General features: G+C 29.7%; 1 protein-coding gene across 1 annotated transcript in view; it reads right to left on the bottom strand.

The window, feature by feature from the left end:
* Window positions 1–14,097, bottom strand: part of MDGA1 (MAM domain containing glycosylphosphatidylinositol anchor 1) — a 245,798-nt gene that overhangs the window by 178,930 nt on the left and 52,771 nt on the right. The window contains exon 7 of the mRNA XM_089658457.1: window positions 956–1,048. Coding sequence (XP_089514583.1) covers window positions 956–1,048 — 93 coding nt within the window. The remainder of the gene's footprint in view (window positions 1–955; window positions 1,049–14,097) is intronic.

The raw sequence follows: 14,097 nt of genomic DNA, 5'->3' as shown, positions 1-14,097 counted from the left end.
GGATGATAACGGAATGGCAAGGGGGCCTACAAGCAGCCCAAAACAAAAAAGAAAAGAAATTGATCATAAAATACCTGTGGGATGATAATGGAAGGAAAATGGGTCTACAAGCAGCCCAAAAGTAAAAAGAAGAGATTGATCGTAAAAAAACTTGTGGGATGATACTGGAACGGCAAGGGGGCCTACAAGCAGCCCAAAACAAAAAAGAAAAGAAATTGATCGTAAAATACCTGTGGGATGATAACAGAATGGCAAAAGCGTCTACAAGCAGCCCAAAAGAAAAGGGATTGATCATAAAATACCCGTGGGATGATAATGGAACTGCAAGGGGGTATACAAGCAGCCCAAAAGAAAAAAGAAGAGATTGGTCATAAAATACCTGTGGGATGATAATGGAATGGCAAGGGGGCCTACAAGCAGCCCAAAAGAAAAAAGAAAATAGATTGATCATAAAATACCTGTGGGATGATAAAAGAACTGCAAGGGGGTCTACAAGCATCCCATTAAAAAAAGCATCCCCTTATACAACTCATTGCTATGAGTGGCTGTACACTGCAGCTGTCTCTTCTGGGTGCAGAAACCCAGCAATTTACGTTGGATGTGTCAAAGCGTCCATTTGCACGAGGCCTTAGAAATGACATACATTACGACACGGCCTCTGATAGAGGCTTACATGTACACCCATACAAGCATGCACATATAGCGCTCTATATACCTTCTCAAATATAGACACTCAGGAAAACAAAGACATATATTGATGTAGGATATGATATATATATGCACACAGCTCATGCAACACTGTTGCTCCCAAGCAATTGCAAAAGCAAAAATACTACCGCAGTCCCACATGCATAATCATTTGCGCACACTCCACACTCATACACACGCACACGCATCGCACTCACGCGTTCCGCAGAGTTCCTACTTATGGTAAAAAGAAACAGAGGACACTGACCGGCCTCTGTTTTCAGCCATAGCGGAGACGGGATGGATCTCTTGCTTCTATACACCATTGTGTCATCTCCTGCTCGTCCCCACCAAGCTGCTCCTGAACGGAGAGAGACCGGTAAGTATCCAGCTGTGCACTCAATGTACTAAAGCATTAAAGCTGAGCTCCAGGCAGATATAAAAGACACAAATGAAGTGAGAAGTAATAACACCAGAGATTGCTGATCCAGGGAACATCTGACTGGCCTTACAGAATCAAGAAGGATTACTCTTCCCCAGTTGGAGAAAATTGGACCATGCTTTATATAGGTTTTTTTTTTTTTTTGCCTTCCTCTGGATCAACCGTTGGCGTGGGGTTCTGTATATGAAGGTGTTCAATTCCTTTATTCTGCTGGTTTCACTCTATTTCTTTATTCTGGTAGTTGAACCCAAAGGACCTGTTTTTTTTTATTTTTTTTTTCAACCAAGCTATATAGGGACAAACTAGTGGCTGAATGGTTAGCATCTCAGCCTGGCAGTAGTAGGGCCATTAGCTCAAGTCCCAAACACAGCACCACCTGCCTAGAGCTTGCATGTTCTCCCTGTGCCTGCGTGGGTTTAATCTGGGTACTTCATTTTCCTCCCACACTCCAAAGACATGCTGGTTAGGTTAACTGGTTCCTGTCTAAATTGTCCCTAATATGTGTATGTATGAATGTGAGTTAGGGACCTTAGATTGTACACCCCTCGGGGGCGGGGACTGATGTGAATGTACAATATATATGTAAATTGATGGCGTGATATAAGTACCTATAATTATGTAACTATGTAAATCTGCTCTTTATTAATTGTTATATCATATAATTCCATGTATAGCCAAAACCTATTATTTTTTTTATTAATTTTTATTTTTTTTAGTTTTGGATACAGAAAGGAACAGTTAAAGCCCCTTCCAGTTTATTTTGTGTTGTTAGTTTCAATTGGGGAGATTTTCCCTCACTTTCTGCCCCAGAGGTACAACGGGACGTTAGGTGAAATCTCTCCAAATGAGGGGGAATCCTCTCTTAAGCTGGCCATAGATGGATAAAACATCGAATGATAATTCTTGGGAAAAGAAGGTTGAAAAGTTTGCTTTTCAGATCATTAGTAGCACAGTGGCTGAATGGTTAGCACTTCTGCCTGGCAGTACTAGGGTCATTGGTTCAAATCTCCACCCATGGCACCACCTGCCTGCAGTTTGCATGTTCTCCCTGTGCCTGTGTGGGTTTACTTTGGGTACTCAAGTTTCCTCCCACACTCCAAAAGACATGCTGGTAGGTTACCTGGCTCCTGTCTAAATTGGCTCTAGTATGTGTATGAATGTAAGTTAGGGACCTTAGATTGTACGCTCCTCGGGGGCGGGGACTGATGTGAACGTACAATATATATGTAAATTTATGCTGCGATATAAGTACCTATAATTATGTAACTCTGCTCTTTATTAATTGTTATATCATTTTAGTCCATGTATAGCCAAACCCTTTTTTTTTCTTTTTTTTTAGTTTTGGATTAAAACCCCTTCCAATTTATTTCGTGTTGTTAGTTACAATTGGGGAGATTTTCCCTCACTTCCTGCCTCAGAGGTACAACGGGAAGTTAGGTGAGATCTCTCCAAATGAGGGGGAATCCTCTCTTACGCTGGCCATAGATGGATAGAACGTCGAATGATAATTCTTGAGAAAAGAAGGTTCAAAAGTTTGCTTTTCAGAACATTAGTAGCACAGTGGCTAAGTGGTTAGCACTTCCACCTAATAGTACTCAGGTCGTTGGTTCAAATCCCAACGCACAGCACCACCTGCCTAGAGCTTGCATGTTTTCTCTGTGCCTGCGTGGGTTTCCTCTGGGTACTTCAGTTTCCTCCCACACTACAAAGACATGCTGCTAGGTGAATTGGCTCCTGTCTAAATTGTCCCTAGTATATGTATGTATGCATGTGAGTTAGGGACCTTAGATTGTACACCCCTCGGGGGCGGGGACTGATGTGAATGTACAATATATATGTAAATTGATGGCGCGATATAAGTACCTATAATAATGTAACTGCTCCTTATTAATTGTTATATCATTTTATTTTGGCCTACATTTATGACGAAATTTGATATTTTAAATTTTTTTACTGGACATGTTTTATAGCAAAAAGTCAAAAATATAGTTTTTTTCTCAAAATTGTCGGTCTTTTTTTTTATAGCGCAAAAAATTTAAAACGCACAGGGGATCAAATACCACCGAAAGAAAGCTCTATTCGCTGGGAAAATAAGGACGTACATTTTGTGACCGTTAAAGTAACGCGGCGCCGTATCCCAAAAAATGGCCTGGTCAGGAAGGGGCCCATATGGAAGAGAAATATATTTTCAATATATTTAGAAAAAAAAAATGATACATGCGACATATATGTATAATATATCGGCCTACACGAATATATTTTAACATGCATTCCAAAAATGTAAATTAAAATATATTTTCCCAAAGGCATATATTTAAAAATCAATTTTTCAAAATATATTTTAAAAAAATTTTTGAACAGCTAAAAAAATGCATTTAAACCTAGATTTTTAAATATATTTGTAAATGCATTCCAAATTATACTTTGATATATATATTGCAGCGTGTGTTCTGAATATATTTTTAATAATATATTCACAAATGTATTGAAATATTTTTTTTAAATATATTGAATACGGCCAAAGTTGTAGTATTTGAAATATAGGTCAATATATTTGGGAAGAATATATTAAGAATGTATTTTTTAAAATATATTTAAAATATAATTTTCTTCCATGTGGGGGGGGGGGGGTAAATCCTCAGGAGGGCGAGGGGTTAAGGCCAGGTCCCCTTGTTCTTGATTTTGGTTTCATAGTGACAGCCCTGCCCTCCTGAACCTCATTCACCCCCTTGGTGTATTTAAAGGTTCCAAACATGTCTCCCCTTTCCCAACTACAATTTTTTAAATATATTTAATCACACATATATATATATATATATATATATATATATACTGTATGTTGAAATGCATTTTTTATATATTAAAAAATATCTGAAAAATATTTAGAAAAAATACATTTTCAAATATATGTCTTTGAAAGTGTATTTAATCTACATTTTTGGAATACATTTACAAATATATGTAAAAAATATATGTTAAAATTACTTTTTTGCATGTTAAAAAAAACCTGAAGAATATATTTTTCAAAAATATATTTTTAAATATATGCCTTTAGAAAATATATTTACATTAAATTGTTTTTTAGAAAAATTTTTAAAATTTTGAAATGCTTTTTTTATATATTAAAAAATATCTGAAAAATATTTAGAAAAATACATTTTCAAATATATGTCTTCGAAAGTATATTTAATCGACATTTTTGGAATGCATTTACAAATGTTCGTAAAAATATATGTTAGAATTACTTTTTTATATGTCAAAAAAATCTGAAGAATATATTTTTAAAAATATATATTTTTAAATATATGCCTTTAGAAAATATATTTAAATTTTTTTTTAAAAATGTTGAAAATGTTGAAATGTATTTTTTATATATTAAAAAAAATATGAAAAATATTTTGAAAAATAAATTTTCAAATATATGTCTCCGAAAGTATATTTATTCGACATTTTTGGAATGCATTTACAAATATATGTAAAAATATATGTTAAAATTACTTTTTTATATGTTAAAAAAAATCTGAAAAATATATTTAAAAAAATATATTTTTAAATATAGGCCTTTAGAAAATATATTTACATGTACATTTTTTTTTAGAATACATGTTAAAATATATTAGCGTAGGACAATATATTGTAAATATATGTCACATATATAATTTTTTTTAGAAGTATATTGGAAATATATTCTTCCATGTGGGTATGACCAGCTTTAGTCATCAGGGCAAACGGGGGGGGGGGGGGGGAGGGGGGTGAATCCCTTTAATGGGGATATAGAAAGCAATAAAAACTTGACAGATGGTCTTGCCCGCTATATCAAAAACTAAAAAAAAAAAAGATCTGCTAAGAGATACACTTTAAATGCAAATTTTCTTTAAATGTAAGCAATGTAAGAACCCACGTTTACCTTGGTTTCAGCCTCTTGCAGTCCTTGCACAGCAGAGCTCAGACTTGGAGAGGGAGAAGCAGCACAAGGAGCCAGTCAGTGCAAGGAGCATGCTGGCAGAAGGGGAAAGCAGAGTGGCAGAGAGATGAGCGCATCCGCCAGCTGCTCCTCCTTTCACTGTCCAATCAGAGCCTGGGGGAGGGGCAAGACCTGCAAGTGGTACTAAACTGGAGAGCAGAAAAAATCAGGTCCCCTGCTCTGCCAGAGAGGGCTGTGCTGTGTGACGAAGCTGTGTAAATCTGGGAACTGGATGGACAGAAAAAAACATTCTTTCAGGTAAAGCTGATTTTATGTATTTCATGAGCGAATTTAGCTGCTTGCCTGGAGTTCGACTTTAACACACAGTCCTCTGTATTGGAGGTCACGTAATACAGCCTCTAGCGCCTCTACTGGTGGGAGTCACTTAGTTATTGCTTGGACCTAACACCTTTTTTTTTTTTTTAGTCACACTTAACAAATCCAGTCTGGGCGAACCTCAAAATCCATGGCAACTTCAACTTTCTGTGCAATATTTATTACCAAATATTGTTATTAAAAAAAAAAAGTGCAATTATATGAAATCATGAAATCAATGATCCAATCAAAAGTCTGTATGTATACTGGGTTGGACACACCAGGTGAAACTTAAAAAAAATATTCATCCCAAATATACTGACATATATTTGAAATGCTACAATTTTGTCCATATTAAAAAAAATAAAAAAATAATAATAAAAAAAAATATATATATATATATATATATATATATATATATATATGTTTGTGTGTGTGAATCTGAAGACTATATTTAAAAAGAAACATTTTTAAAAAAAATTATCAGTAATTAAAAGTAATTTTAATATATATATATATACATACATATATATACATATATATATACATACACATATATATAGATATATATATATTTATATATAGAAATATATGTGAATATTTATATATATATATATATATATATATATATATATATATATATATATATTTGTAAATGCATGCCAAAAATGTAGATTTGTATTTTTAAAGACATACAATATATTTGAAATGTATTTTTAAAAATATTTTTAATATATTTTGTAATAAAAACACATTTCAACATTCAGTATATATATATATATATATATATATATATAAAACTATATTTTTAAATATATTGAATATGGACAAAATTGTAGCATTTCAAATATATGTCAATATATTTGGCAGGAATATTTTAAAAATATATTTCAAATATATTTTTCTTCCATATGGGAGTGGAGGCGGAGTCTAGCGATATTTCATATGGTGTTTAAATGAACTGTACGGCTCTGTGTGGGTTATCATAACTGTATTGTTGTGTACAGAGTGACTATAAAAAAAAAAAAACATTTCTGTAAACATATGCAGAATTTTCCTAATCATTTTTGGCCTATTTTTATTTTTTAATTGCTAAAATCTAAACTTTTTTATTCATTTTGTTTATTCAATATTTTAGTGTCAAGTTTAAAAAAAAAAGTGCATATTTGAAAAAAAAAAAAAAAGCCTTTGCTTTATCTGTATCTGTAATTTGTAGGTCTTTATTTCATCTGCAATTCTTTGTACTAGAATTATAATTTTAGTGTCGATTTAAAAAAAAACATTTTTTTATCAACAGTAACATTTTTTTCAAACGCTGACCAAAGTAGAAAAAAAAGTGTTTTTTTTTTAGCTTTTTATGTTTTCTGTTGGATTAATAAGTTTGGATCATATCACCAAAAGAAAGCTCTTCGCTTTTCCTAAAAAATTGCTAAAATCTAAACTTTTTTCTTTTTTTATTTATTTTTTTAATTCAATATATTAGTGTCACATAAAAAAAAAGGGCATAATTGAAAAAAAAAGCCTTTGATTTATCTGTATCTGTAATTTGTACGTCTTTATTTCATCTGCCATTCTTTGTGCTAGAATCATAATTTTAGTGTTGATTTAAAAAATATACATATATTTTTATCGACAGTAACAACGTTTTTTTCAAACGCCGACGAAAGTAGAAAAACAACCGGGGTTATTTTTAGCTTTTTTTTTTTTTATGGATTGATTAAAAAATAAAATAATTTTGGATCATATCGCCAAAAGAAAGCTCTTAGCTTCTCCTAAAAAAACAAAAAAATAACAAAAAAAGCAAGATATGTATTACTTTGTTAAAGCAACCCACATGAAAGAAAAATATATTTTAAATATAGTTAAAAAATACATTCTTAATATATTCTTCCCAATTATATTGACATGTTTTTCAAATACTACAATTTTGGCCGTATTCAATATATTTCAAAAATATATTTCAATACATTTGTGAATATATTATTAAAAATATATTCAGAACACATACTGCAATATACATCAAAATATAATTTGGAATGCATTTACAAGTATGTTTAAAAATCTATGTCTAAATGCATTTTTTTTTTGATATTCAAATATATCTGGAAAATATATTTTGAAAAATATATTTTTAAATATATGCCTTTGGGAAAATATAGTTGAATTGACATTTTTGGAACACATGTTAAAATATATTCGTGTAGGCCAATATATTGTAAATATATGTCGCATGTACTGGTAACGCCACAATTTTATTACTCAATTTTATAAACAAAAGTCATAATAATAGATAAAACCTCAAACTCCGTCCAGAATGTTGTATGGATCGATTGAACGAATCTGAAGGTCCATGAGCCCAGCCGCCCTCCCTCCTGACTTCATAAAAAGAACGAAAATAATTTGTATAATAATTTGGATGATAATGGATGAGGATGAATTATTATTTGCTGCCATCCACACACACGGCTACATTGTATCACTTGTAGGATTCCAGTATTTATTCCCAATAATACATCGGTCACATGCCTTTTATCAGATCAATACATTTAACAGCCAGCAGGTAATTAATTAACAAAAGGGATGTTAAAAGTTTGACAAATTTATTGGAAAAAATTTTTTTTTACTAAATTTCTGCCATTTATACAATATATAATATGCAGTCAATCAGCAACAAAAATCATTTTTTTTTGTGTGTGTTTTTAAGCATTTTAGCATGTGATATACTTTAATACTTTAAATGGTTCATAAAGCCTGTTTCTTTTTTATTTTATTTTTTTTTTTAGTATGTGTTTCCTTATTTTTTTTTTTTTTACAGTAAGAAGAGTTTTTTTCCATATTTTTTGGGAGAAATTAAATTTTTATTTGATGTTTTCATCACATCCTGGGATATGGCTTTGCTGTTAGTTTTTTTTTAGTTTTTTAAATTTTTTTGCAGTAAGAAACAAAAACTATAAAAAGAAAAAAATGTTATCCCCCCAAAAGCTAAAAAGACCTAAGAATGTATTTTTTTTTAATTGTTATTAGATTATTGTCTTTACTTTAAACAATATAATACACTGAAAAAAATATTTTTTTGCAGTTTTTTTTTAATTTTTGACAGTAAGAAAACAAAACTATAAAAAAATGGAATCTCCCAAAAAACTAAAGAGACATAAGAATGCATTTTTATAATTAGCATTGGATTATTGTATTTACTTTAAACATTATCATACACTGAAAAAAAATCATTTTTGTATGCGGTCTTTATTTTTTCCACTAATTTTAGGGGTTTTTTTTAATCACAAAACAAAAGCTCATAGATAATGAAGTACACAAATTGAGGAGAAAAAAAAAACAAGGGAAAGGACTGAGAACATAGTGGAGTTTTTTTCCATATTTTTGGGGAGGAATTTTATTATTTGATGTTTTCATCACATCCTGGGATAGTACTATGGCTTTGCTGTTCTTTTTTTTTTTTTTGCAGTTTTGTAAATTTTTTTCCAGTAAGAAACAAAAACTATAAAAGAAAATGGAATCCCCCAAAAAACTAAAGATACCCAAGAATGTATTTTTTTATTGTTATTTGATAATTGTCTTGACTTTAAACAATATAATACACTAAAACAAATAATTTTTGTATGCGGTCTTTATTTTTTTCCACTAATTTTAGTTTTTTTTCTAATTGCAAAACAAAAGCTCATAGATGATGAAGTACACAAATTGAGGAGAAAAAAAACAAGGGAAAGGACTGAGAACACAGTGGAGTTTTTTCCATATTTTTTGGGAGGAATTTTATTGTTATTTTATGTTTTCATCACATCCTGGGATAGTACTATGGCTTTGCTGTTTTTTTTCTTTTTTGCAGTTTTTTACATTTTTTTTACAGTAAGAAAACAAAACTAAAAAAAAAAATGGAATCCCCCCAAAAACTAAAGAGATCTAAGAAAGTATTTGTTTTTTTAATTGTTATTTAATTATTGTCTTTACTTTAAACAATATAATACACTGAAAATAAAAATTTTTGTATGCGGATTTTATTTTTTCCATTCATTTTAGTTTTTTTTTTTAAATCGCAAAACAAAAGCTCATAGATAATAAAGTACACAAATTGAGGAGAAAAAAAAAATACAAGAGAAATGACTGAGAACATAGTAGAGTTTTTTCCATATTTTTTGGGAGGAATTATTATTTGATGTTTTCATCACGTCCTGGGATATTACTATGGCTTTGCAGTTGATTTCTTTTTCTTTTTGCAGTAAGAAAACAAAAACTATCTAAGAAAAAAGGAATCCCCCAAAAAACTAAAGAGATCTAAGAAAGTATTTGCTTTTTTTTATTGTTATTGGATTACTTTCTTTACATCCTTGTTATTTGATGTTTTCATCACATCCTGGGATATTACTATGGCTTTGCTGCTGTTTTTTTTTCTTTTTGCAGTTTTTTAAATTTATTTACAGTAAGAAACAAAAACTATATAAAAAAAATGGAATCCCCCCAAAAACTAAAGAGATCTAAGAAAGTATTTGTTTTTTTAATTGTTATTTAATTATTGTCTTTACTTTAAACAATATAATACACTGAAAATAAAAATTTTTGTATGCTGATTTTATTTTTTTCATTAATTTTTTTTTTTTTAAATCGCAAAACAAAAGCTCATAGATAATGAAGTACACAAATTGAGGAGAAAAAAAAAACAAGGGAAATGACTGAGAACATAGTGGAATCTCCCAAAAAACTAAAGAGACCTAAGAATGTATTTTTTTAATTGTTATTAGATTATTTTCTTTACTTTAAATAATATAATATAATAATATAATATAATAATATAATACACTGAAAAAAATAATTTTTGCATGCAAGCTTTATTTTTTTCCACTAATTTTAGTTTTTTTATCGCAAAATTAAAGCTCATAGATAATGCAGTACACAGTTTGAGGAGAAAAAAAAAACAAGGGAAAGGACTGAGAACATAATGGTGTTTTCTCCATATTTTTTGGGAGGAATTTTATTGTTATTTGATGTTTTCATCCCATCCCTGGATATTACTATGGCTTTGCTGTTGTTTTTTTTTTCTTTTTGCAGTTTTTTTACATTTTTTTACAGTAAGAAACAAAATCTAAATTACTATAAAAATAAAAATTAAATAAAAAAAAATGAGAGACCGAAAAATGTATTTGCTTATTTTTTTTGTTATTGGATATTTTTCTGTTCTGTCTCAATTTTCTCCGCTAGTTTTTTTTTTCTATCATAGAAAAAAAGTCCATAAACGAATGAAGTACACAAAAATGAAGGAAAAAAAAGAGGAAAGGACAGAGAACATATTGGTGTTTTTTTCCATAGTTTTTGGGAGGATTTGTATTGTTATTTGATGTTTTCATCACATCATGGGATATTACATGGCTTTGTTTATCAACAAAGCCACATCCTACATTGAATAAGCCTCACATCCTGGGATATAATTCGGCTTTGTTGTTTTTTTTTTCTTTGTGCAGTTTTTTAACATTTTTTGTACAGTAAGAAACAAAAACTATAAAAGGAAAAAATGGAATCCAATTGTATACATTATATAATGTTTGGATGCCTTGTGCAATGTGTTTCGTTGATCTATTGATATAATGTAGTCAGCGTCTTTTATGGTTCTCTTTGTTTCCCCAATATCTGTCAGCAGCAATTTTATGATCGTTATCTTTGTGTGTGGGGCGTATTCTGAGATTTTTATTTATATTATAAGGATGTACAATGTCTACCTAAATTTTCCGGTAGGCCCCAACCTTAAATAGATACAAACGTTATGGAAATCCTTCTACTCCCCAAAAAAAGGTGCAAGAAAGGTAGTTGGGTCTTTCGTAGGTGCCAACGGGGAATCATATAATATTAAAATAAAAGAATATTTTATTACATCGTTTATAAAAAAACACATAGAGTGAAAGACGTCATTGAAAAATATAAAATCCTTTGGAATTCTTTGTGATATGTTTATATGTATTCAAGATAACTTGTCTGAAATATTCAGGTATTTTTGTAATTTTGTACAAAATGTAATAAAGAGTATTGAATTAACCCCCCCCCCCCCAAAAAAAACATAACAGAATACACGTGACCAATTTTATGGTAAATAGTTGTTTTTAGTACTGACGCGTTTCGTGAAGAACTTGCTTCTTCAGGATCCACCCCTTTTGTCTATAATGGATAAAATATTCCATAAGAATAAACAATACACAAACAAAATGCACACCAAATAAGTTTTACAGAAAAAAAAATTTTTTTTAAAAAAACCCCCATATATATATATATATATATATATATATATATATATATAACACATTTATATATATATATATATATATATATATATATATAAATAAAACTACAAAAAGTCATTGCTAACCCCACTGTATATATATTTTTTCTGTACAAAAAAAAATATATATATATATTTTTTTTTTTTCTTTGGTAACAAAAATAAAGATATTTTTTATGCATTTTGATTGTGTATTGTTTATTCTTATGGAATATTTCATCCATTATAGATAAAAGGGGTGGAAGAAAAGAAGCAATCCATTATAGATAAAAGGCAAGATTACCAGGATATATTTGTTTTGTAGCATTTATGTTATCACTGTAATATATATGGAATATTTAATTCATTATAGATAAAAAAAACAAAGATCCTGAGGATGCATGTTCTTGGCGAAACGCGTTGGTCCTAAAAACACCTTTTTAGCTCTTCCCCACTTTTTTTGAAAGATTCCCAGAATAGATTTGTTTTGTAGTATTTATGTTATCAATGTAATATATTTTTTTATTGTACAAAAATGTCTTTGGTGTGTTTTGTTTGTGTATTGTTTAATCTTATGGAATATTTAATTCATTATAGATAAAAGGCGTGGATCCTGAGGATGCAAGTTCTTGGCGAAACGTATCAGTCCTAAAAATATCTTTCAACTCTTCCCCCCCTTTTTTTTGCAAGATTACCAGGATAGATTTGTTCTGTAGTATGTATGTTAGCAATGTAATATGTATATATAATTTTTTTGTGCAGTTTGTTTGTGTATTGTTTATTCCTATGGAATATTTCATCCAATATAGATAAAATGTGTTGATCCCGAGGATGCAAGTTCCTGGTCAATCGCGTTGGTCCTACAAACACTTTTTTTAACTCTTCTCTTTTTTTTTCTTTTTTTTTGCAAGATTACCAGGATAGATTTGTTTTGTAGTATTTATGTTATCACTGTAATATCGTTTTTTTTTTTTCCTGTACAAAAATGTTTTTTGGTGTATTTTGTTTGTGTATTGTTTAATCTTATGTGTTGTATTGTAGTATATATATATATATGTAAAATGTATTTGGTGTGCATTTTGTTTGTGCATTGTTTATTCTTATGGAATATTTAATCCATTATAGATAAAAGGCGTGGATCCTGAGGATGCAAGTTCTTGGCGAAACTTGTTGGTCCTAAAAACACCTTTTAACTCCCCGCCCCCTTTTTTTTGCAAGATTCCCAGGATAGATTTGTTTTATAGTATTTATGTTATCACTGTAATATTTTTTTTTTTTCTGTACAAAAATGTTTTTTGTGTATTTTGTTTGTGTATTGTTTATTCCTATGGAATATTTCGTCCATTATAGATAAAATGCGTTGATCCTGAGGATGCAAGTTCTTGGCGAAACATGTTAGTCCTAAAAACACCTTTTTAACTCTTCTCTTTTTTTGCAAGATTACCAGGATATCTTTTTTATTAGTATCTATCACTGTAATATATATACATGTTTATGTGTGTACAAAACATTTTTTGGGGTATTTCTGTTTTTGTATTGTTTGTTCTTATGGAATATTTCATCCATTATAGATAAAAGGTGTGGATTCAGAGGATGCAAGTTCTTGGCGAAACGCGTTGGTCCTAAAAAACACCTTTTTAACTCTGATCTTTTTTTTTTTGCAAGATTACCAGGATTGATTTGTTTTGTAGTATTTATGTTATCACTGTAATATTGTTTTCTTTTTCTGTACAAAAATGTTTTTTGGTTTTTTGTTTGTGTATTGTTTAATCTTATGTATTGTATTTTAGTATTTATATATATTTTTATATATGTGTATTTCCATAAAATTTATTTGGTGTGCAGTTTGTTTGTGTATTGTTTATTCCTATGGAATATTTCATCCATTATAGATAAAATGCGTTGATCCTGATGATGCAAGTTCTTGGCAAAATGCGTTGGTCCTAAAAACACTTTTTTTTAACTCTTCTCTTTTTTTTTTGCAAGATTACCAGTATAGATTTGTTTTTTAGTATTTATGTTATCAATGTTATATATATATGTGTGTGTGTGTATATGTATATATATATATATATATATATATATATATATGTACAAAACACTTTTTGGTGTACTTATGTTTTTGTATTGTTTATTCCTATGGAATATTTCATCCATTATAGATAAAAGGTGTGGATTCAGAGGATGCAAGTTCTTGGCGAAACGCGTTGGTCCTAAAAAACACCTTTTTAACTCTGATCTTTTTTTTTTTGCAAGATTACCAGGATAGATTTGTTTTGTAGTATTTATGTTATCACTGTAATATTGTTTTCTTTTTCTGTACAAAAATGTTTTTTGGTTTTTTGTTTGTGTATTGTTTAATCTTATGTATTGTATTTTAGTATTTATATATATTTTTATATATGTGTATTTCCATAAAATGTATTTGGT

The sequence above is a fragment of the Staurois parvus genome, unplaced genomic scaffold (genome assembly GCF_062004578.1).
Source record: "Staurois parvus isolate SC_StPar_1 unplaced genomic scaffold, SC_StPar_1.0 ptg001071l, whole genome shotgun sequence".
NCBI lineage: Eukaryota > Metazoa > Chordata > Amphibia > Anura > Ranidae > Staurois > Staurois parvus.
Note: the sequence above shows the minus strand (reverse complement) of the source record. Positions and strands in the feature narration are given on the sequence as shown.